Source organism: Cryptotermes secundus, unplaced genomic scaffold (genome assembly GCF_002891405.2).
Source record: "Cryptotermes secundus unplaced genomic scaffold, Csec_1.0 scaffold123, whole genome shotgun sequence".
Classification (NCBI taxonomy): domain Eukaryota; kingdom Metazoa; phylum Arthropoda; class Insecta; order Blattodea; family Kalotermitidae; genus Cryptotermes; species Cryptotermes secundus.
The window spans coordinates 1,157,606-1,182,757 of record NW_019736394.1 but is presented as its reverse complement, the minus strand read 5'-3'; the positions used below and the strand labels follow the sequence as shown (position 1 = coordinate 1,182,757).

The window sequence follows — 25,152 nt, the reverse complement described above, 5'->3', positions numbered from 1 at the left end:
AACTGATCAGCTCCACACGTCTGGCAGAGATCTGGGTCACATTCCCGCACAGCCAAATAGCAAGGGCATTGCTTTGTGTTGCACTGTGCCTTACACCGGCAGCCTGGAAACCGGTTCTGACCTATAAAGAAAATACAATATATATTAATGCCTAGTTAACTGAGTAAAAAGATATGAATTTTACAATAATAAATTTAGGTTCAAATTTGTAAACAAATTTGAAGAAAAAAGGGAGTACAATAGGTGAGTGCATCAATTATTCACAGACTCCAATAAAGCCTATGATTCACAAAGGACAGACGTACTCTACAATATTCTCAAACAAAATCTACAGTAAAGTCTCTACATGTAACTATTAGTCTGATGCAGTTCCTACCAAGATTTTCTGAAACACGATGCCTTATCACCATTGTTTTTCAATTCTGCTTTAGAATACACCAGCAGGAGGTTCTAAGAAACAGGAGGGACTGAAAGTCAATGGAACAATCAGCTTCTGATGACTGCTGATGTTAACCTACTAAGCAGGAAGACAGAAGCCTTATCAGACATTATTAAAGAGATCTATTTAGAAGCAAATATAGAGAAAACAAAATATTCATTAGTGTCTCAACAACAGACTGTATAGACAGCTAATCATATTTGTTGGTAATTAGAGACCATAAGTATGCTTCAGCAATAGTGTTGCCATATCAGTCCCCCCTGATCTCTCCTGTCATTCATCAGCAATGAACCGAGGTCTCAGTAAGTCAGTCTTCTGCGTCAAGGTATGCAGTCACCTGATATATTTGTTTTGGTTCAAGATTATTACAGCAAGCAATGTCTGACTATTTCCTGGAAAACAAAAAAAACATACATAAAAAGTACAGTGGTGAAATTAAAGTTCCACACTGGAGTATACTGGATGACAAAAGTTCATCATCTTAACAATATATGGTGAAGAGTCCAAATTATGAATCTCCTTATTATGTAGATTTCTCCACTTTCCTGTTACTTCCTCCCTTCAGGCTCAAATATTCTCCTCGGCACCTTGTTTCAAAACATTCACCAACAGATGGAACACTTCCACAAGGAAGAGGGGAAAGATAGTAATGGGTGCAGAATCCTTGCATATATTTGGTGTCTTGTATTCTCAACAGACTAAGGCCTCCAATGAAAGGACAGACATCACCACTGATTGACCAAAGCCTATCTTGGCTTCCACTCACATTAGTGTTATCAGCCACTATTATAGTTCTTCATGAAGTTCACTTTAACCATCAGATGAAACTGCTTTATCAGGGTCACTTTTCAACATTAACTCCTATTCCATATCTCTTCTATTACTTAATACATGTTCTAAGCGGCCTCTGTAGTCTAGAGGTAATGTTCCCACCTCATGACTCAAGGTACGTGGGTTCAAACCGGGTGGAGGTCGTGGAATTTTTAAGGGCAGAAAAATTCAGGGAACAAGTCCTCGGGGAGGGACTTTAAGCCGTGGGTCCCATGTCATAGACTTATGGCATGTAAAAGATCCTCATGTCTCTAGGAGACCTCTGAGCAAAAATAGGCAACACATTTCCTGCCTAAGTAGTTTCCAATGCCTTCGGTAGATGGGGAAGTTATCGGGTACCAATGCCAGAAGAGGGCTGACCTCACTGGCAGAAAGGGGAGAATAATCGGGTACCACTGCCAGTAGAGGGCCGACCTCACTGGCAGAAAGGGGAGATAGCGGGCACCAGTATCAGTAGGGTATGGCGACAGTAGAAATTAAAGGGGGACGTACAACAGACTATTAGTCACGGTGCATGGGGAAACCCACCCCCTCTATACTGAATAACTGAATAATATATGTTCTATCATAAACTCGTGTAATATGAAGATCTCATTGTATTTCACCCTTGCTTAAGTGTGACAATATTATACAAGTCATACCTGTGATTTCAGAGACTTCCAGTGGTGACAACCACAAACAGGCGTGAAACCTGTACATTCTTTTAGTTCATCTACTGTCTTCCTTCTAACTCATTCACATGCAGCTACAGCTGAGCTGACAGCAGCCTGAGCACATATGAATGGTTCACTGACAGGCTATCAAAAAATCTCATGAGTTGATTACAAAACACTCAATGCATGAAAATCCAAAGAATTTCTGCACCACAATGCTACATGCTGACTTGAAATAAAGGAATGGTTTAACACTGCAATACTGCAACACCAGGCCAGCTGTACTGCACATATGTCATTGCAATATTGCAACACACAGGTCATTGTGAGGTGAAGGCAAGATTAGATTTAGTGCTAATTAAAGAATCTGGAACAGTTGCACATTCCTAAATAATGGTATTATTTGACAGCTGATACTCACAATCAGAGCTGCATTGGCAGAATTTCTCACAGAAGTTCTGCGCACCAATGCATGGGCATAACATCTGGTCACAAGGTTGATTGGGATGATCACATGGAGTGAAGTTGTATACATGATTTGAACTCGAGTCCTTCTTCAGCTGGATCTTGCGACAATGCATAGACCACAAACGGTGCTTCTTCTTCTTCTTGCGGGGTGGTGTGAAGTCTTTCAGCGATTCTTCTGTTGGAATGTCAGCAGCTTCTTTCTGGGCAAACTGGTAAACCTACAAAAACAATGTAACATACATTCATACCTTGTATGTAAAGCACAAGTCTGATTCTCACTACACAGGAACAAAAATGTATTGGCAACAACACATAATAAAATATGGCCAGAAATCCAGAAATACAACTCAAATCTATTAGCCACTTAACAAAATACACTTTCCCATACTTTTGCACTATGCTTCTTATAAACATTTTTAAAGGAAAGTGTTCAGAATGTATCTGTAAGTTTGTTTATATTCAGAATATTATTTGGATTAGGCAAAGTTAAATGAAGAACTGGATAGGATTTGAAAACTGAAGGAGAATCTGCAAGTGAAGAGTCAAGCAATGAAATGTCAGAAAGTGAGAGTGAAACAAATGTTGCTGCATGTTGATGAGTGTGAAGACATGAAAATGGGTAACAAGAAACCCAAGGCATACACATTTATTAAAAATGCAGAAACACAATTTAACCTTCTGCCAGATGCAGGGCCCATGGATTATTTTATTTTTCAAACATTTGTTCATGAATTTACGCACTTTTTTCATGGTCCTGGCTAAATGCCCATAACAATAATGTTAAACTTTAAAAGATTTCATGTTTCAACAACTTCACATTTTCCTTCAAATTGCACTTCATTTTTCCAGTCCTGGCTGTGAAAATTTAGCAAGTTTTACATTTTGTTGTTCACTTCTCACAATTTCTTATCCAAGACAATGGATCTCCTTCCCTGTTAGCAGTAGCAAATAGTTCAGTCTGAGAATATGTATCAAGTGGCTGCTGATTCATGGCTACAAGTGATTCAGGTGCACACCATGTGGCTCCACTACAGCCTAGCATGCATGAGCAGAGCTTGCGCACTCTAGGTTAGCTTTGAACCTGATACATCTTGATATAACAGTAATTCAGCAAGCGCATTTTGTCTCTCCCATGTATGAGAAGAGTATCAAAGAATGACCTTTGCAGCACAGCAACCACTGTGTTTTCATAACTGAAACATTTAACATAAATTATTTGTTTTTCCTCTGCCCATGTGACTCCACTTCTTTAAGACCAAATGTTATTACAGACTGAAACGAATTTCACAGCAAGAGAATGAAATATGAACAATATGGGAAAATCTAAATCACTTATAATAAGTGCTAAAATAAATATTCTAGTTCCAAAATGATATACATACTGAACAGGCATCACAGTTGAGACTTTCAGTGCCCAAACTAAACCCTATTGTGAAGAACTATGAAGAAACTGAAAGGAGTTTCATCGAATGTGGATCTTTCTCCAAGCAGCAGAAATCATTGAAAAGTTCACCACTGGAGGAACTGGAATCTGCACTTGCTGCATAGTTCAGCAAGCACATGAGAGTAATGCTTCTACAGATGGCATCCAATTTTAGGAAAAAGGCTTATACATTTGTGTTTGTCTAGAAACAGCCAACTTTTGAACTTCCAATAGTTGGAGCAGCAGAGTTAAAGAGGTGACACAACATTGCTTCTAGAAATCCAACATGTGAGGGCAGGAGCACTGATTCAGAAACCATAGAAGACTGGAAAAATTACTGAATATTGCAAAAAATAATGCTGATGAGACAGGTCTATTTTCCAGTTTATAACCTAGCAGAACTTTTGCCATGGTGGTACAAAATCCAAGCAGTGGATTACTGTGCTCCTCGCATGCAATGAAGATGATAGTGATAAACTACCATTCTAGTACTTCTTTTGGCTTATTTTGGACTTCACCCATCGTCTGGTATGTAAAAGACAAAAAACCACGACGTTTCGGAGACTGGATCTGTCTCCGTCTTCAGGTGGATAGGGAAGGATAAACCTACTCAGTTGGGCCCCTTAGAAAGAGCTAGTCTCAATCACTGGACAAACCCCGGTCTGTAGAAAAACAACCTATGAACAACCGACAACCGGTTCCATCAGTGGGAGGAAAGAATAAAATATCCTTTCCTATACACCTGAAGATGGAGACAGATCCAGTCTCCGAAATGTTGTGGGTTTTTGTCTTTTACATACCAGATGATGGGTGAAGTCCAAAATAAGCCAAAAGAAGTACAGTATACACCATCGTCAGAATCCTTTCAAGTCTATCTACCATTCTAGTAATTGGAAAATACAGAAGTCCATGTTGCTTCTGGAATGTCAACAGACTACTTACAAAACATGAAGCTAATACAAGTTTTTGGATGATCACCAAAATATCTGAACATTACCTCCCATAACCGGTTAGAAAACTGGGTGGTACAAAATGTACAAATATTGCTTTAACCAGTGTGCTCATCATTTGAAGAACACCACATTCTTCAGCAACACTATACAACCCAACCACAGTCTTCATATTTGGGAATCATCAAACAATTTGAATGCCACTACAGAAAGCAGTTGATATGAAATAATGCATCCATTATAAATTGGGGACTATTCCAAGATACTACACAGATGAAGCTAGATGTGTTGTCTGCATGCACTTCATAGCAGAAAGCTGAAGACTGACAACACCCACTAGAATCAATAACTGCTTTGTGCAGTTTCTTGATTGACAATGCCAGCAGCAATGATGACAGTGCAGTGAAACTAAATGAAGATGACAGGGATGACTGGCACAGTTTACAACCTCTCGTAATGCAGTCTGAGGACTAATGAACATGTGACAGCGCTCTCAAGGTCTGTGGAGTCCAGAGTGTTGACTAGGTGTTAGATTTGACTAGGACAGAAGAACCAGAAGAGGACATAGAAGCATCCACAAAGTGCTTATATCGATTTGATACCAAGAACAGTTTTACTGTAATGTGCAACAAAGTGGAAAATGGTTTATACACACTGAGAGCTCAAGGAGAAATAAACAAAAGAATGACTGGTTGAAGAAATAATGTAACTAGGTATGTAAAATATTTGCCAGTCATTCTAAGCAAATGCTTGGATAGTGCCTTGAACTAGGCCATGACCACTTCCTCTCACATGCTTTCCATCCACCAATTATAATCAGCATCTCGTCTGACCAATGTTACATAAACATGGCAGTTGATAAAGCTTTGCAAAAGAAGCCAAGAACCATATTTCCATTCACATATCACCATATCACATTCAAACAAGTATATTTTAAATGATTTTCCAAAGCTGTGGTATAAAGAAGTCCACAGTTTTCTTTATGTTGCAACATTCATATTTCCCTGATTTTACATTTCCCTCACTTTTACATTTGTTTTGGGCAGTCCCTTAAAAAGAGTAAAATCAAGGTTTCACTGTATATAAGTTTACAATGCTGACTAATGGTAGAATTAAATCAACTGCACTTCTTTACTTTGGGCGACTAAACACAATCTTGAGATATAGTGCAAAATGAGGACAGCGGGTGTGAAACCTGCTGTCCGGTCTCCTGCACATCCCATGACAGATATCATATGAAAAGAAGCATTAAAAGATTGAATCACTTTAAAAAATGAACAACTTGGACAAACAGGACCTACTAAATGCCAGTGTAACCTCCATAAATTCAATATGATTGGCTAGAGATTGATCCCCAAATGGATGATGACTGACCAATATGTCTGTGACCGAACATCAGAGTCAAGTGGGTACAAATCCTGCTTTATATTTAAGAATCCCAGGTTTATACTCTGGCCTGAACACCAGCCATCCTGACAGGTATTTCATGGCTTTCCTTTATTCCTCAAAGTTAGTACCTCAAATTAGGCCTCAACTCTTTCTGCACATAACACTTTCAATTCATTAAACACTAGTAATCCTATCATTTGATACCATATACTCTGAGGTACTGAAACAACATTAAATAAACCAGGAATCGGTAGGCGAGATCTGAAGTTATAACAGCAGTGATTATGAAGAGGATTATTGTCTCAAATGTGATACAATGTATACCTGGTAGAAGTTTACAAATATTTTGAGGACCCTACAGCCTCCACCATCAGGGTCAAAGAGTTTGTCAAGCAAGCAAATTGTACAGAGTTTTTGCTATTTGTTTGGCTGTGAAATACCAGTAAACTTCTACCAGACTACATACTGTCACATCCCAGCAGACAACTATCTTCAAGAATAAATATAATAAAATAAATTGCCCATGTAAAGGACAAGCCAAGAAACTGAATATGGACTGAACGTGAGTAAGACATAAAGCCGACATACTATACACGTGCAGAGCAACTAGACGAAAAAAAAAACTGCCTACACGTTTTGATGAGCATTATTTGAGAGATGGAACAGTAGCTGCTGAGGGAATATACTTGCCAATATTTTGGTGAACATTACTTGAGAGACAGCACAGTAAATGCAAGGGAAACAAATATCATAAGACATAATTAATGAGCACTATTTGAGATTACTACAGTAACCATACAGAAACAAACCTGCTGACACGTTTTGGTGAGCATTATTTGAGAGATGGCACAGTAATTGCTGAGGAAAACTTTGTGCAGGGCTCGAAACAGTGACTGGTCAGCACCAGTCCATTCATAATTATCATCAGCACCCATGGTACCCAGCAGAGAGAAAGAGGTTGTTGTAGACATTGGCTCCTGGCCCCCACTACTGTCTTGAAGTGCCGTTTTAAGTCCAGGGTTTCCACAGTCCTTCCTGGGGTTACGCTTGAACTCTATGGAACAGGAACAGAGCATACAGCACTGTTAAGATAGAGACAGTGAAAGTTGACCACAAGTGTTCAAATAACAGTTTTATTCTTATATAAAAGTTAAACATATATACACCAAAATCCACAGTTCTATATTTCAGCAGATTTTGTAGGAATAATCAGAAAAGAAATAAACGTATTCAACTACAAATTATTTCATTTTCTGCGTAAAAGAGAGCTCTGTATTTTATCAATATAAGACTTATGCTTAGTTAACCCAGTTGGCAAATATATAGTTCTTCATTTCTACTGATTTACAAAATCACCTTTGTTGTTTGATTAAATACCTCCTCAATCCAGCCTTTTCAATATAGGAATATCTGATTAAGATAAATCAGAGGGGCTGATGGCCTACATTTTGAGTTCCACAATTAGTATGACATTTAGACAAACAACTGTGAAGCCAGTATTTATTTACTGTATTTCAGCAGTCCCTTATATACATAATATCCACAGTACATACATCAGCAGTAAAAAGTGTATAAACACTACTGACTGTTGACCTGTTCTGTAGTGTGTGCCTATTTTAAATGCTCCCTCTTTTCATCAACATTGTCTATGCATGATTAACTGCCCATGGGCATACATGGGTTCACATACTGACACTTCATGGCCTGAGCTAGAATAACACTTTGCTGCATTATTGATGATATGCAAATATAAAAATTATATACAAACTGGGAGTAGTCAGTGCAGAAAATTGTAAATTACATGATTAATTGTTTACAGTCATCCATTTAATGGAAAAATTCATGGCTAATAATTAATTTTTGGTTCAAAAGTTTTTGTATATAATTAGGGACATGAAAATAATAATGTGAGAAAATATGGCAAATTAAGAAAAGAAACGAGTCACTGGAAAGAAACTTGTAATTCAACTTTTCACTCGCCTTTGTCATACTTGTTACTGTCATTGCTGTCTTCAGAGCTGGCTTCATTTCCAGAGTCAACAGATGCCTGTTTGCGCACCTTTCTAGGTCGCTGCTGGGCTGATGAGCCGTTTATTATCTTCTGCTGTTCTCCAGTGCCTGAACCTTGCGACTCAATGATAGCATCACTTTCTTCTTTAGTCCTCTCTGCTATGGCTGCCAGTTTCTCCTTCATCCCTTCCTATACATCAAGTTCCATTTCACATCTGTTGTTAGACTCTTTTCTGCTAACAAAGTAAATTTTCTGTCAGCAGACATGGTTACCACTATGCTGTTATAATAATGAATTATCTTTGAAGAAATGTTTCTATTAACAGATGGTTTTTAAACTTCTGAAATTAATAAAGTGAAGTTTTTACAGAACTGTAATAACGGATTTTGATTCAGTTAATGTAACCTTTATTTTTATTGTGACACTATACTTGGAGATACGAACCAAGATACTATAGAGACCAGGCTACAGGCTGGATCATCAAGGATTCAAGGTTCAATTCCCAGTAGGAGTAAGCGAGTTTTCTCCATAATGTCCAGAATACCTCTGAGGCCCACCCAGCCTCCTATACTATGGGCACTGGGGACTCTCTCCCTGGGGGTAAAGTGACAGAAATGTGAAGCTGACCACCCACCTCAATCTAGTGGCAAGGTTAAGAATGGTGGAACTATACCTCCACTCCCTGTAAGTCTTCAAGGCAATGGGATTAATAAATTAAGCACAGACATAATTTCATCTTTTTACTTTGCTTTAGAATATGCCATTAGGAAGGACCAGGAAAACCAGGTGGGACCGAAATTAAACGGGACACATCAGCTGTTGGCCTATGCCGATGATGTGAATCTACTGGGTGATTATATAGATGCCATAAAGAAAAACACACAAACTTTAATTGACGCAAGTAAGGAGGTTGGTCTAGAAGTAAACACAGAGATATGTTGTTGTCTTGTCACCAAAATGCAGGGCAAAATCATGACATAAAGATAGCAAACTGATGTTTTCAAAATGTGGCACAGTTCAGATATTTGGGAACAATGATAACAAACAAAAACCTGATTCAGGAGGAAATTAACAGGAGGCTGAACTCAGGCAATGCTTGCTACCATTCAGTCCAGAACTTCTTGTCTTCTCTTCTGCTGTCCAAAAACATAAAAATTAGAATATACAAAACTATAATTTTGCCAGTGGTTCTGTATGGGTGTGAAACTTGGTCTCTGACATGAGGGAGGAACATAGACTGAGGGTATTTGAGAACAGGGAGTCGAGAATATTTGGACCGAAGAGGGATGAAGTGACAGGAGGTTGGAAAAAACTGCATTATGAGGAGCTTCATAACTTGTACTCTTCTCCAAGTATAATCAGAATGATCAAGTCAAGGAGGATGAGGTGGGCAGGGAATGTAGTATGAATGCGGGAGACGAGGAATGCACATAGGATATTGGTGGGAAAGCCAGGAGGAAGGAGACACTGAGAAGATCAAGGAATAGGTGGGTGAACAATATTAAAATGGATCTTAGAGAGATAGGATGGGATGGTATAGATTGGATTGATCTGGCTCAGGATAGGGACCAGTGGAGGGTTCTTGTGAACACGGTAATGAACCTTCGGGTTCCATAAAATGCTGGGAAATTCTTGAGTAGTTGCAGAATTGGCGGCTCCTCCAGAAGGGCTCAGCTCCATGAGTAAGTAAGTAAGTAGGTACCTTATTATATCTGGAGATAGCATGTTGCAATATAATCATATTCCATGTCAAGGTGATTAGCTGTTGATTTTGTACTGACTGCTTTAAAATGTTTCTGTATCAGATACTCACCAAATGCATATAGCAGTCAGATCCACAAGGGTCAGAGAATGGCTTCAAATCGGGCCCCTTCCTCTTGTGCAGACTGGGTCCGGGATGGTATACTTGGAGACCTGTACACAGACAACTATGCCGCTATCTTACAAATAATTACTGACATATTTTTTGTTCAGTATAACAAAAATATTACTCATATATTCAAGTGACAGTGGTAAAATAAGCACACTGAACCAAGATGAAATTCTGGGCAGAACTTATGACATCTATTTCCCATCAGATGCCTCATTCTGTATGTCATAGCTTACAGCAACTTAGATATGTGGAGAGAGTGTGGCCATGCAAGGTTTCTCTAAATTTTTCATCGTTTTAAAATTATAGCACCATCCTCTGGAAATTGAAAACTGACAGTAACAAGAACAAAATAAGTGAAAGTTATTCCAGTAAGTCTGATACCTCCCTGTTTAGCAGGTATTCTAGAATATGTACAGGATTACAAAATATAAACAAACTCACACTGTATTTATTTATAATAAACAAGAATATGTTTTGTAATTGTTTAATTTTTATAGTCATTAATTAAGCTGAAAAGTTGGTTGAATTTTAATTTGTTGATGCTTCTGGTGTATCTGCGCGCTCACACACATCATTACAGAGTATTTTCAAAGGGAAAGAACATTCACAACAACCTTACTCTTCAGGATTGGCAGCACTATAACTATTTCCTTGGGCACGTAAAATAGGAATTTTCATAAGATGTTGAGTGTACTGTGATTTCATAACTGTGAACGTATGATGCAATCTGAACCACTGTCAGTGCTGTAATTTTTCTGATTTCAAAGGAAATTTTCCACTTTAGCCAAAGCAGATGCATGACTTGGATGCAAGCCTTAAAATTAACGGTCATGTGTAGGGTGGTACGCATGACAAATATAACAGGTTCTAGTATGGCTGATTGGATTTATTAGCACTTTGGTTACAAGTTTTCTTAATTACCATTAATACAGCTCTATCGTTGATTTACACACTTTCCAGTCTACCACTGCACATGCACTGGGATTCTCAGTTTCCATTTGTCATCTCCTAGCAGTGGGTCTCAACATGGAAACTAGCACTTCAAATCACTATGAAGTCTTCTTGGTATTTTGTCTTCAATCACTCTGAAACCTCGAAACTAAAAATTCTTCTGGACTAACTCCTCCAGCTTACAACTGACTCATAGCTGTCCTGAACGAATTGTGTCACTCTCTTCTCTTATAAGCAGTCTGCACAGACACCATGGAAAACACTGTCTCTATTGTTGATGATGTCACCACTGATTAGAATTGCAATATCATCTGCATATTCTACTGTATAATAATCAGTCACTGAGATCCCAAACAAGTTCATCCGCAACTAAGCTTTACAGCAGAGGCAAAAACACACTTGTATGTGGGCATCTCCTAGCTGTGGACTCCCTCAAGGTTTCTCCCAGCAATGTATGAGGGCTATTCAGAAAGTAACCTCCATTTGTTCTAGGCAACTAACGTAGGAACAGGGGAGAGCTCGCGCATTAGAGGTAGCATCACGTGAATCATTGCCTTGTAAACCATTACAAAACTGGTCACCCAGAGTTTGTTCTTGTCTCTACAGAGTGAGTCATGATGTGTCCTACGATTGATAACCCACCAGCTTCGAAAGTCACGCTGTTATTCATTTTCTTCAAGCTTAAAACAGGTGTGCTATGAAAATCCATCGTGAATTATGTATAATTTAAGACCAAACTGTAATAAGCGAAGGAATTTTAAGACAATGGTGTAGAATGTTCAGAGATGAATGAACAGATGTTTATGATGAAGAACAAGGTAGATGGCCATCTGTAGTGAGAGATGAGCTTCTTCAGAGTGTTGACCATAAAAACTTGTGAAAGACGCCACTTCACAATTTCAGAACTTTTGTGTCAATTTCCACTAATTTCATGTACTGTTCTCTAAGAGATCACAGTTAGGCTAGGCTATCGCTTGTTTTGTGCAACATGGGTTCCAAAAATGCTCACAGTGCACACAAAATGCAGAGAATGGCTTTGGCTTTGATGCGTTACTACAAAAACAGCGATGAATTTCTCAATCACATTGTAACAGGTAATTCAACTTGGATTTCATTTGTGAACGTTGAAACCAAAGAGAAGTCAAAGCAGTGGATGCACATGTATTCATCAAAAAAGCTGAAGAAGTTTAACCAAACGCTGTCTGCCAGAAAACTGATGGCAACTGTTTCTGAGACAGGATAGGAGTGCTGATGGTGGAATTCATGCAACAAGGTACCACAATGATGTCAGAAATGCATTACAAAACGTTAAGAAAATTGTGCAGGGCCGGTCATTCAGAACAAAAGGTGTGGAATGCTATTATCCAGTGTAGAGCTCCTCAATGATAAAGCACATCTCCATATGAGCACAGCTGCTCGCACTCAAGCACTGGTGGAGCATTTCATCTGCACAGCAACGACAGCCTAGGCCACAGTATTAATCTTGAGTTCCATTTATACCATGGACTTCGTGGTGTGATGCATTATTCAACTAAAATTACAACAACTATAATGTGCAGAGAAAACTAAGTACTGGAAATCTATTACTGGCCCTCGCTGGATCTGTAGTGAGTACTACTGCTGGAGTAGTATGAAGTTCATATCAGCTTTAATTAACCCCTTGGCAGCCAAGCCCCACCACAGAGCTATCTGCTAGAAATGTCACTGCTGCTTAGGGGTAAATGCAGTTGCACAGGAAAACCTACAATACTTCCTCAGATTGCTTCCAAATGACCATAGGTACAGATGATGTGAAAGCCTGTTCTTTCTGACAAACACTGGTATCTAACATTTGATGCCATATACTGACAGAAATACCGATTGAGTCCATTTCTTCAGCTGACAGTTTTAACATAAGTATGCTTAGTCAATCTAATTGGCTCTTGGTATTCAAATCCAGTGAGTGATGGAAAAATTATTAGGGTGCGGACTGACAGACAGGCTATTCTACAATTACATAAGAAAAACAGAACAGCATTACAGTGAGCAGCAGAGACCTTCATCACAACCCATACACCTGATGATGGCCGATGAGGCTGAAACATGTAGTGGCAATAAAGAGAAAACGATGAAAGAATATCAACTGACATTGCACATAAATGGCAAAAAAGTGGAATGCAAAGGCAGATCTACATCCTATAGGCTTACATGCAATGAGTTCCAACTTACACACTTAGTAAATGCTCATAAAATCCCATGTGCGACATTTTGTAGACTGTATCCTTTACCTCACTGACAATGAGTTAGGAATGGGCATCAAGCAAATACGCCTCAAAATAAAAACACAGGGTGATAGGTTTCAGGTAATATACAAATAGTGCACAGCATCATAGTGCATCATACACTAGCTACTCACGGTGAAGGAAGCAGTCATACTTGAAGCACCGTCGGCAGAAGAGCGTGTGGAAAGAATGCATTGTCTGTTCACGTGGAACTGATTCTGCTGCTGGACCATCAATGTTGGGTGTGCATTCAGGTGGAAGTGCATTGGGATCCAGCCGTTCAGTCAGTTCAATGTATCTGGAATTACATATAGTATATTATAACTGAAAGGCCTATATGACAATTCTGAAGGGCCTTTTACAGTTTAAAAATTTTCTCATGGGAAACAGATTTAAACATTGAGGGAAAAATAAAAATTTAAAACCATTACAAGTGGTCTTGAATAATATAAAATAACTACAGTGGAATGTCCACTTACAATTTTTCTTCATTTAATGTACAGAAATCTGTGGTTCATTTAACATGATTTTCCTCAGTTTAATGTTCACATCCACTGTTCCCCAAAGAAACCTCATATGGCAGTTTCACTGTAATTAACTCCAAAAAGAGAGATCTTCTTGAGATGCTAATAGTTGCATATCTACTCAGGTAATTCTCCGCTGTGTTCATTAATGTGTTACAAATGCCTTAAGATCAGATCAGGAAGTGAACACTAAACAAAATTCTTTATTTTGTAACTAGCCATGTGACAGGTTAGGCATACAGCCCCATACTTAACACATTCTCTCCCCCTTTTATAGGTCCATAGCTTGCACCAGGAGCCACTGGCTTTTCATGGGCTCATGTGAAGTATTCTGCAGCAGTAATTCTTTATTTTTTAAATTTTCATCAAAATAACTCTCGAAATGGCCACTAATAAACCTGTGTTACTGGCATTGACCATGTTCTGATCAATGAACATGTGTCATCAACTCATAACAAATACATCCAATTACTAAACAAAATGCAAAATTACTTTTCATGGTTCAGAATAACATAATTCAAGGAAAGCTCACTGTTTAAGTTACATTTTTTGCACTTACACATAAGAAGTTCACAAAAAGAATTTTATAAAATTCTGAGAACTGAGATAAGAGTGAGATTTTCTTTCACTGTAATACTGATTTATGACACTAGCCACTTTTTCACAATGCAGTAAAATGTACTACTGTATTTACCTAAATGGAAAATGATTCTAAATGCAAGATATGTGTCTGCGCATAAAAAGCTATTTTATGAATTAATTTCTTACTAATACTACAAACACATAAAAGAGATGAAATACTTGGAAATACGTTACACATGAAATTTACTGAGTTAGTTTCCTAGCTCTTATTCAACTTGCAGCCGACCGCCGACTTACAGTTGCCACGACTGTCGCTCGAGCTTGAGTTCTTTCTCTCAGGGATACAGGTGCTTCGGAGAAGGGAATGGAACACACTTCGGGGTAAATAAATCCGGGATCTCCAGAACACACCGTGGATGGTAGTTTTAATTTAAAGTTTCACTGATGATGAATATGTACATTATTCTCCCAGCTAGCCGCTCCGTCCGCCGACTAGCTACAACTACTCTTGAACACCTCTCTCCTCTCTATCTACACTCCAAGTACTGTCCTCCTCCGCTCCCTATAGCCGACCCCCAACTTTACAAGTCCCCCAGTTGGCATCAGAAAAATAAGGAAATAAAAAGGGAAAACCAAGGGTCTAGCCCAACATCTGGCCTACATTCGTATTTTTCGAGATGCCCATAAACCTCTGTCGGTCTTCAAGGAATCCAAGACCCCTCCCGGCCGGTCTCGCACACGGTCAGTTCATGGGTTTATGATATACTGGGAGTAAACAGGTGGCGTTAGGGACAATAGCGGCACCCTTAGCCTAAGGAGGACAATAGCTGAATTACAACTAGAAGGTCCGGGGATGGTACCTCGCCGATGGAGCGTCTCTCACGGTATTAAACAATGCATAAATAGTTCATAATCTTAATTATATAATTTTGACGAGGGAAGTACGGTTACAAACTTCACCAATAAACATCCTTAATGTTTTCATGTATGAAAGAAGTCTAAAATTGTATTACCCAAGTCAGGTGCATTCCAGCACCATCAGTGAATGAGTGCATCTGATCCTGTTGATCAACACCTTACATGTATATACAGGAAGAAGAAGAAATGAATATAGTTTGTAGGTATAAATTATAAATACCATATTTTCTTGAATATCACACACATTTTTCAGAAAAAATTTGTGCCAAAAATTGGGATGAGTAGCTTATTCACAAAGCCAACAACCCTACTTATTTGTCATATTTAGCACTCAGGAACATCCCAAAAACGCAGCAGCCAACTCCCCTGTTAGCTTTCATACTCACGTCTCTCACACTACTAGTGAGAGTGCAGTCATTTCAGTTTATTCATGGGGGAAAGTCAGTTTTACATATTGATTTTGAGTGACAAAAATCAGTACAAAGGGTATGTGATTATGATCTTTCATGGCAGGTAAAATGTTAAAGATAAAGGATAAAGGATGAGTGCAAACATATTTCCCCAATATTTGTAGAAAATAATTTCGAAAAGTGCACTACAGCCTTGAACAGGTCACAAGACAGTTTCATTTGGTAGAGTGATGACCGTGTTGAGCTCTACTGATGATGATAATGTCAAAAGCAATGGAGAATAAAATGCTGTAGGCACATAAACTTTGTTTCTGATTAGCATGTTTTATGTGATAAACTAACAACAGAATAAAGAAGTACCATAACAAACACTACATCCTTTTCACATGGCAGAACACCAGGTCTCAGAAACTGTGAATGTTGTGGAACAAGAAATAACAACAGACGTGCTCTCTTATATGAAATAATGTTTATCATTTCATATGTTTATCAACGTTTGATGTTTAGTTAACGTTTAATACTTGACATTTTTTTAAATTGTTTATTATCTGTCTTAAGAGTTGGGATGTGTGGCTTAGTTGAGAAAACACAGTATATGTAAACTTCTTACAGTTGTTCTCACAGTTAATTTAGCAAGAATCCTGACTAGAACTCACTTTTCACGCAGTTCCTCTGTACGTCCTTTATCAGGAAACATGGCTGATATGGCTTGGAATATCACTGTGTGTGGGAATGGCTTGGCTACAGCAGCCCCACCTGATGACCCTGACTTGGATTCTCCTGAACATCCCCGACTGCCTGATGTCACACCTCCACCAACAGATTTCTCCTTTTCTTTCCCTTCCTTCTCACCACCTTTCTCCTGGTTTGCTTCTTCCTAGAAATGAGGTGTTCAGCTTTATAATTCAAATCTTGATGAGAGAGCCTCTAATGTCCTAATTCTGTAACATTAACTCCTAAACTGTTAACATTTCCATTATCAATGAGAGATAACATACTGCAAAAATGCATCTGACTCAGAATCTGTATTTTAACATATAATATGATCCTGAACATGTAAATATACATGTCTAGCCCAAAATGTTAATAAAACATTACATGTGCGAAATGAAAGCATATATTAAGCTGCAAACATTTTAATGTAGTGCTGTAACTCTCAAAAGTTTTTTCCTGCTGGGGCAAGTCAATTACTATGCAGACATGCATGCAGAGCACCTACAGTATATCCAACCTGATTTCCATTAGCTGAAGATAAGGCATACTCTGCATGCCAGAAAGTTGATTTACTTCTGTGGTTGAAGATTTTAAATCATACACTGCCTCTGATATAAATTTAACTCAGTGCACCTGAAATAATCACCACCAATTTACAGATCTGTGATGAAATGAAAAACATTTGAAAGATACAAAGTGTCTTGTGACAATGTTATATTTTAGCGTCCTGTTGCACTGATTTATGTCCATGATTTATTTTAACCGTCTCACAGTGCATACATTTATTCACCTTACTCTTCTCTCTTGCACTACATGTTTCTGCACAAAAGTGCCATCTTCAGGTGCTTTTCGTTGTACGTCAAACTACTTCATTGCATGCCCTGTTGTCTTTATACTAAAATATATACTCGTCATATATATTGATAAATTTTAAATATTAAAAATATTAAAACTGTTCAGGATTTGTCATCCTTATGTCGTATCTCAATACGCGAGTCACACCTATCTTCCTCTATCGGAGCATTCTTCCTACTTTCGTGTGTGTATTGTGCTTTGTGTTGTGTCTTGCTCCTGTGACTGCGTGATAACATTTAAGCACTGTGGCAAAGAACTCCATACATACCACTAGCAGGTAATTTAAAATACAACATGTAAAGGTTAAATTGCACGATTTCATAAAACAGAATAAAATGAGTGGCTCTTACATCTTTATTTTGATATTGCATAAGTGCATTTACTAATTCAACAAATATGGCATCATCAATAAACCCCGCTTCCCTGTCTCCATGCACTTTTCCATCGTAGTTCTTTATGAGCTCTTCTATGAATGTGCCATCCTGGTCAAGGATTTCATCTCCCATGTATGGAATGTTGTGTAGTACTGTCTCATCCTCCACCTGCAAAATCATCATAGCTTGTTACTAACACTTCACACCATAGGGGCGCTTAGAAATAGGGTGTTGGTAAAATGTTTGGATTAATCAAGAAACTGATGTTTCTGACAATAACTGTGTACTTCCTGGGTAAATGAAGTGTAGTCTCAATCAGATAAATTTAGGCTGGTTTATAGAACAGGAATGTGAAAATGTTTCCCAGTGATAATACACACATGTAAAGAATATGGATACTTTTATCAGCAGTTATGTAATTACTCCCTAAACCCAACCCCTGCCCCCTAGAACTTCAATTAGATCTGTGATGAAAGTTAAAGTACTTCAGTAATATTAAGTTTGTCACTGTAACACTTTCAGCATTCTATTTCATCAAAAATGCAAATAGTGATTGACCCAAATGGAACTTGTATTAACAGAGAGAATACATTTTTGACTCACATAAGAACAGTAAGTAAAATTATGATAATGGTAGGGAATGGCTCACTAAAATCAACACTAAACTGAAAATACTGTCATGTGTATTAGTGACTAAAGATGCAGGTCTGGATCAGTGAGTTGATGTACTGGGTATTCACTAGTTGTAACTACAAATAATTATAACACTTTCATATATAAATAGTCTTCTATATCTGCTCTAACTAGCCATTGCAAGGTAAAAGATCTAAACAATGGCTATTCCTCTGCAAAGTTTTCCCTATCCATTTCCTGGCAACAGACTTTAACTCAGGAACTGCAACTGTTGTATTCCAGATATCACTGCACTACAGCACATATAAAGCCTTCAAATCACATGTTCAACATCTCTAGGAATGGTGACATTCCTTGGCCTGCAAGGTCTCTCAGACCTGTCGGCAAGAGACTTTTTCATGGTGCACTCAAAAAGCAAAATGTAAACTCATCATTAGGGACTGTATTTTAATGCAAATGCATATTCCTTTCTTGCAACCAAAAAGTATGCTCAGTTAGATATATGTATGAATTACTTTATTTTTTTAATTTTAGACATAGGTTGATGGTGCATGTAAATGCATATTTTGCCTGTTTCATGAATAAGCATAACAGTTTCAAGTCTCTATTTATGCTGCATATTTTCCTTTACAAATTTTTATCATTATACATATTTTTTAATTTTATGTTCAAATTTTCACTCATTGTGTGTATACAATTCTTCTTTTCCATATTAGGATATGCTGCATATTTGACTTTCAACATTTCATCATACAAACAGTAAGCTGAGTGTGGACTCATGTTTCTGATGCAATACCCAGGACATCCTCCATCCCTCTACTCGTAACTTGCCTCATCTGCATACCATCAAAGTGTATTCATATGTAGCTGTTGGCAATGTAATACTATTCAACCGATAATGGATGTCATCGCTACGCTTCTTCATTTGGAGCTGGAGGTCATTCATATTAGTGGCGACTAGTCTGTGGTTAAATTTCTTTAACTTTTTGTAGTCATGCCAAAAGTGAAAGTAAGTCAGAAAACTAAATTACAGCTGTATCAACAGGAGCTTAAGGAGAGATGATAACTAAAGATAACAAAATTCTTTATTGCAAGCATGAGAAAAAACGGTTGTGATAAATGCTTTCAAGTGTTTCAGCATTTGAACACTAATATACACAAAGAAAATATCAAAATTAAATCCACGAAAAGTACTCCTGCTCCAATATTGCTTAGAGAATATCCTTCAACTTGTGTGAAGCCCTTTTAGCAGATGTTCTGCTGTGGAAACTAACCAAAACTATTTTGAGAAATTTCACAGAAAAGTATACACAGTGCAAATGCCAGATGAATCTACTGTGCATAAAAATTACCTGAAGCAGTGTTACAATCTTACAAATAAAAACATTAAAGATAAAATTCAAGATAGTTTCGTGTAGGCTATCAGTCGATGAAACACAAGACTATGGGGGACAATTTACTGCAAATATTATAGTTGGATCCCTCAATAAGAATGAACAATCTACCCCATTTCTTCTTGCAGTAGAACAATTTGAAACCTCAAACAGCTTTGCAGTTTCCAAATTTTTTATTGATTCCATAAATTTACTATGCCAAATGGCATTCATTATGAGTGTGTACTGTTCTTTGTGGCTGATGCCGCAAGTTATATGATCAAAGTTGATACTGCTCTTGAAGTTATATTTCCAAATATGGTACTTTTGACTTGCCTTGCCCATGGGTTCCACCATGTTGCAGAAATAATTTGTGCAAATTTTCTGCTGGATGACAAGTTAGCGTCTTCTGTGAAGAAGGTGTCTGTTAAAGTGTCATACAGAAAAGAAGCCTTTAAAGCAGTAGCACCAAACATTTCACTTCTACCAGAACCAATTTTAAAGTGCTGGGGCACATGGCTGTGTGCAGTGAGTTATTATATATCAAACATTTAGAAACAGTTAAGAATGTCATGAACACATCTGATCCCAAAAGTGCAGCATCAGTTTCACATTGTCCGAGATGTACTAAAAAACTCAGAACTGAAAACTAATCTTTCTTATACATCAGCTCACTTCCCTCATCTTCCATCCACTATTCCCTCACTGGTGGCAAGCAATAGCAATACTGCTTTGTACCAATTGTTACATGTATTCAGAACCACTATTTCCAAACTGAGTCTGGTTCCTGGAAGAGTTAGTGAAGTGGGAAAGTAGTAAAACATATACAGATTTCTATCAATAAACCCAGGATATGAACAAATTTGTGAAATTGAAGACATTTTTGCTTTCAAACATATTGAATTGCCAAGTAAAAAAGACTAAAAGTGGAGCAAATAGTGGCTTTTATACATGTGCCCTTAAGTTCGCGTGAGATGGAAACAAGTCTTTCCCACTATAAAGACATCTTATGAGACAAGAGGAGGCAACTAAAATGGAAAACCTACATTTAGTAATTGTGAACTGCAACAGTAGAGAATTTGAAATTTTGGGAAGCTAAATGTGAGTACCACTGTTTTTTTTTTAACTTGTAATGAAAAAACGTTGGCTCTGATGCACGATTTGTACTTAGCTTGTATAGCTTTTCACTGAAAGTGAATAATTCACTGATTACATAAAATTTAAGTGCAATGTTGATTTGTTGGTCTTAAAATAATGTAAAATCAATTTTAATGTTTGGTATGAACTTTTTATGTGCATATTTTGGAAGTTTTTCATGCATATATGCATATACAGTATATGCCAAAAATACAAGTACTGAAATTAAAAGACGTCCTGTCGATACCACTGTCTATTCATGTGAAGGCCCCTTGCATGACAGAACCTCCTCAAATCCTGAAATAATGGTCCGATCACCATGTCCCTGTAGCGTTCTTGGGTGACGGTAAGAGCATTGCCTTCCTCATCCTCAATGAAATAAGGGCCTAATGTACTGTGTGCCGAGACGGCACACCATATTGTCACACGTGTACTATGTAGAGGTTTCTGGACAATAACATCTGGCCGCTCAAAACCAAAGAAGCAAGTTGTCTGACGACCACTTCCATATGAATGGAAATAATACTCAACTATGAATACTTTTTCTTCCGTTGAGAGACCCATTTCCAACAACAACTGCACAACAAAACTTCCTTTTCTCTACTGGGAACATGTGCAGCTGGAGCTATGCCCTGTCAACAAATGCACATGCACGTTCGAGACGCGCGAGTTTCAGTACTGAATATTTTGGCGCATACTGTATATTTAGGGGATTATTAGGGCATAAAAATCTGTATCTACTAATCACCAACACAATAGTGAAAAGGTGAAAGAAGGAACTGGTGGAAAAGGTTGCTAAATTTTTCTGGAGATGCTATGCCATATCATGGGAAACATGGGTAGAAGATTAAAGGAATGCCTGCACAGAGATGGAGGTCACCTCCAAGACAGCATCGTCAGGAATTAAACAGCATGCTATGTACATTAAGATCACATATTTGTAATTTGGCAGTTACAAATTCCTTATTTATGTAATGAGTTTTTAAAACTGTCCATTTTCTTGCCATACCCTATACTATGTATTTTTACTGTTTTTGGTTTGAATTTCTATAGACAGGAAAATAATATTTTGCTTACCTTATTCATATGCCACCACGAATCTTCACTAGATGACTGACTGTTCAAACATGAAAATATTGTGCCATTGGTAAGACTGATCACAAAATTACACCAGTGTGTTCCAGTATTTTTACACAAGTGTAAATTGCTTTCAAAATGCTGGTGTAATTCCGTGAACCAGCTTTTCTGAAACTTTCATGGAATTAGCCAATATCATGCAATTAGCTAAGCTTTCTTCATGTATAGTAACCACCTTACGAACTGGGACCGTCTGATTGTCCTGAGTTCATGGTCCATTGTCTCAGACTGGAAATGAGGCGGTTTCGCTGAATATACAAAAACAGTCACTCCTCTCTGCTTCTAGTCTCACTTACAAACTTCCCTGTATTCTACAGCCAACCGAGAGACAAATGAGAACTGAATAAGTGAACAAGAATAACAACACGCAATGTGGTTGGTGATGGCAAACAGCTTGGACACAAGTCGCGTGATGTGTTAAAAACAAGGAACACCTATAAATGATGTTAAAATGATACATGTGCACAGACAAAACACTATTTGTGAAATCAGGTCTTTTGGAACACTTTTAAGATGTCTCTAAGCTCACCATAAAATTCTGCTGAATGGGTGCCCATGTGTACATTGTTGGGATGGGGGTGACAGCATTAATAATCTTTACAGGACTGTTCTGCACCTCCCCATCAGAACACACCACCTCAGCCTTCTTCATGCAAGCAGCATGCAGAGGAGTATCCTGCACTGAAATCCATACTGCCTTCCCGTCTGTCCATCGTTTCTGTTCTGCCATGAGAATGTCTTCAAGAGTAAACAAATACAGTATTAGCTTAACTACATTCCTCCTCAAATAGAGAACAGTTGCCACCCATGTTCCCCGCATGCTTTTATTTTTATATTTGGAATATGGGACAGTGCTGATAATCCAAAAGCTCATCAGCCAAATACCATTACCAAAATATCAAGTATCAAAACATAATTTTTCTTATTGAACAAAACTACTGTTTACAGAAAAAGGGGGGACAAAGCTGCTTGCATCCATGACATTCTTTAAGTCATACATGTCCCCTGGGTAGTGCAAAAGGAGCAACAAAACCTGGCAAAGCTTCCCAAAAGAAAAGTGCAAACTTCAAGATGCAACAAAGCAAGAACTTGAGTGCTCTCTATTGGGAAACAAGAAGCAAAATGGGTTAAATGATACCAAATGCAGCCATTGGAAACCAACCGTTTACAGAAAAATGTTACAAACATATTAATTTCAGTAATTGTATATTTTTATAAGAAACTGTTGTGTTGACAGATGTAGAAATACTCAATGTACATGATACACAAAACAGGTTTTGGATTTGATGATCAAATTTATCAGACCTTTATACAACTTCTCACAACATTTCACAAATCGCTATCTTCAACTGGACACTCTCGACTTCTGACCACATTATCCCACTACTCTCTCTCTCTCTCTCTCTCTCTGGAGCCGAAGTCAAAGTCAAAGTTACTTTACAACTGGCAGCTTACTGCCCATCAGTTTGTCCTAGCATCAAGCCCCTTGAGATCCATGAACAAAGACTTTTTTTTTTTGCAACTGAACCCCTACAGTCATAGTCCCTATGTAACTTCTTGTCTGAGAAGATGGGTTTGTTTCTTATGAATACGTTTGGCCTTTCATCAAGTGTACATTTCACACATATAGCATGTCACTGAAAAATTCTTGCTTTTGCACTACACACAAGTCATCTGTCAGTACAGGCTTTGCAGAGAAAATCATGCCTCTCTTACATATCTTATGCTACAACAGCAGCCTAGTCACTTGAACGGTCATAACCTTGACCACTGCCAAGTTTAAGCTTCTTATATTTTCTATGTCTGGCTTCACCTTGTTCTATAACTCGAACATGTTCATTCTCATGATTCCGTATGACTTTTGCTTGTTGTATGCACAATTTTGTTATATAGTTGTATACATATGGAAGGTTAAAAGCTGTGTGCAAACCGCGAAATGGTATGCACATTGGAAAATTTCCAATGGTGCACACAACCTTGTTTTGCAGGCACTGCAATTTTTGGAAAATTTCCAATGATGCGGACAACCTTGTTTTGCAGGCACTGCAATTTTAAGAAGTAGGTGTGTGCCGCTAAATCCCAGGTGGGACAAGCATATGTCATTACTGATCTGATCAGTGCCTTATGGAGGGTTACTTTGATGCTGGTGCTTAAATGCTCACTTTTCAGTAGGGAGTAGATTCTGATTAATGTTCTTAAGGCCTTGGCTTCATTCATTTCTAAGTGCAGTCTCCATGTAATCCTCTTATCGAAGATTACACCGAGATATTTTACGTGACTGACAAAGGGGACAGTCTGTCCATTCAGTGTAAGAAGAGCCTCAGGGGGCCTAAGTCTACGAGAAAGGTAAACGGCCTGAGTAGTATCTTCACTGATTTTTATGTTCCAGCACTCACACCACGTCTCAATAGCACTGAGATCTCGCTGCAGCTTTCTGAGAACATTATCCTCTTTGCAGCCTGTCGCATATATACAGGTGTCATCATCAAAGAGACCTATATATACATCAGGTGCTTGGGGCGTATCATTTCTATATACTGTGCAATGTCAGGGACAGGAGAGAACATTGTGACACCCTTGAATTCATATCCCTTGGTGCAGCCAGTTCACCTTCGACCAGAACTATGAATTTTCTCTGAGAAAGGAAAGAGCTAATAAGCTTGATTAAGCCGATCAAAAATTTTAATTCAGATAATTTATATAGCAAGCCAAAGTGCCAAATTTTATCAAATGCTTTTTCAATATCCAAGAATGCAGCAGCTGTGGACATGTTATTGTTGAAATTTAAGGTGAGATGGTTCGTAAGCCTCATACACTGAAGTGTCATGCAGTGATGGGCACAGAAACCAAACTGGCTTCAATTAAGAAGACCTCTTTCTCCAATGTCTCTTTTGACTATTTTCAGAATAACTTTCTTGAATAGCTTGCCTGTTACAGACAAGAGGATAACTGGACATAAATGTTGTGGAAACTTTTGGTCCTCACCAGTTTTTGGTAACATAACTTTCACTTCCTCTCAAGCCTTTGAAAAACTGGACAGCCAAAAGCAGTGATTAAATAAATGTGTCAGATGTACCAGTGGTCTTTTTGGAAGATGCCTAAGGCATTCAATTGGAATACCATCAAGTCCACAAGTTTTTCTCAATTTCAATGATTTTGCTAAATTATGTATGTCACATGGCTTTACCTTTGCCTGCGGGGTTCCACCTACAGATGCAAGCAGGGCTTGGACTGTAGTCTCCACCT

At 38.1% G+C, this 25,152-nt stretch overlaps 1 protein-coding gene across 1 annotated transcript in view; it reads right to left on the bottom strand.

The window, feature by feature from the left end:
* The window catches only part of LOC111869805 (histone-lysine N-methyltransferase E(z)), a gene marked incomplete in the record, with an annotated part of 38,566 nt that overhangs the window by 10,108 nt on the left and 3,306 nt on the right, over positions 1-25,152 (bottom strand). Inside the window, 9 exon segments of the mRNA XM_033753556.1 lie at positions 1-121; positions 2,345-2,609; positions 6,963-7,207; positions 8,134-8,353; positions 9,978-10,078; positions 13,384-13,547; positions 16,340-16,560; positions 17,603-17,794; positions 22,436-22,644. Of these exon segments, the coding sequence (XP_033609447.1) occupies positions 1-121; positions 2,345-2,609; positions 6,963-7,207; positions 8,134-8,353; positions 9,978-10,078; positions 13,384-13,547; positions 16,340-16,560; positions 17,603-17,794; positions 22,436-22,644 (1,738 nt within the window).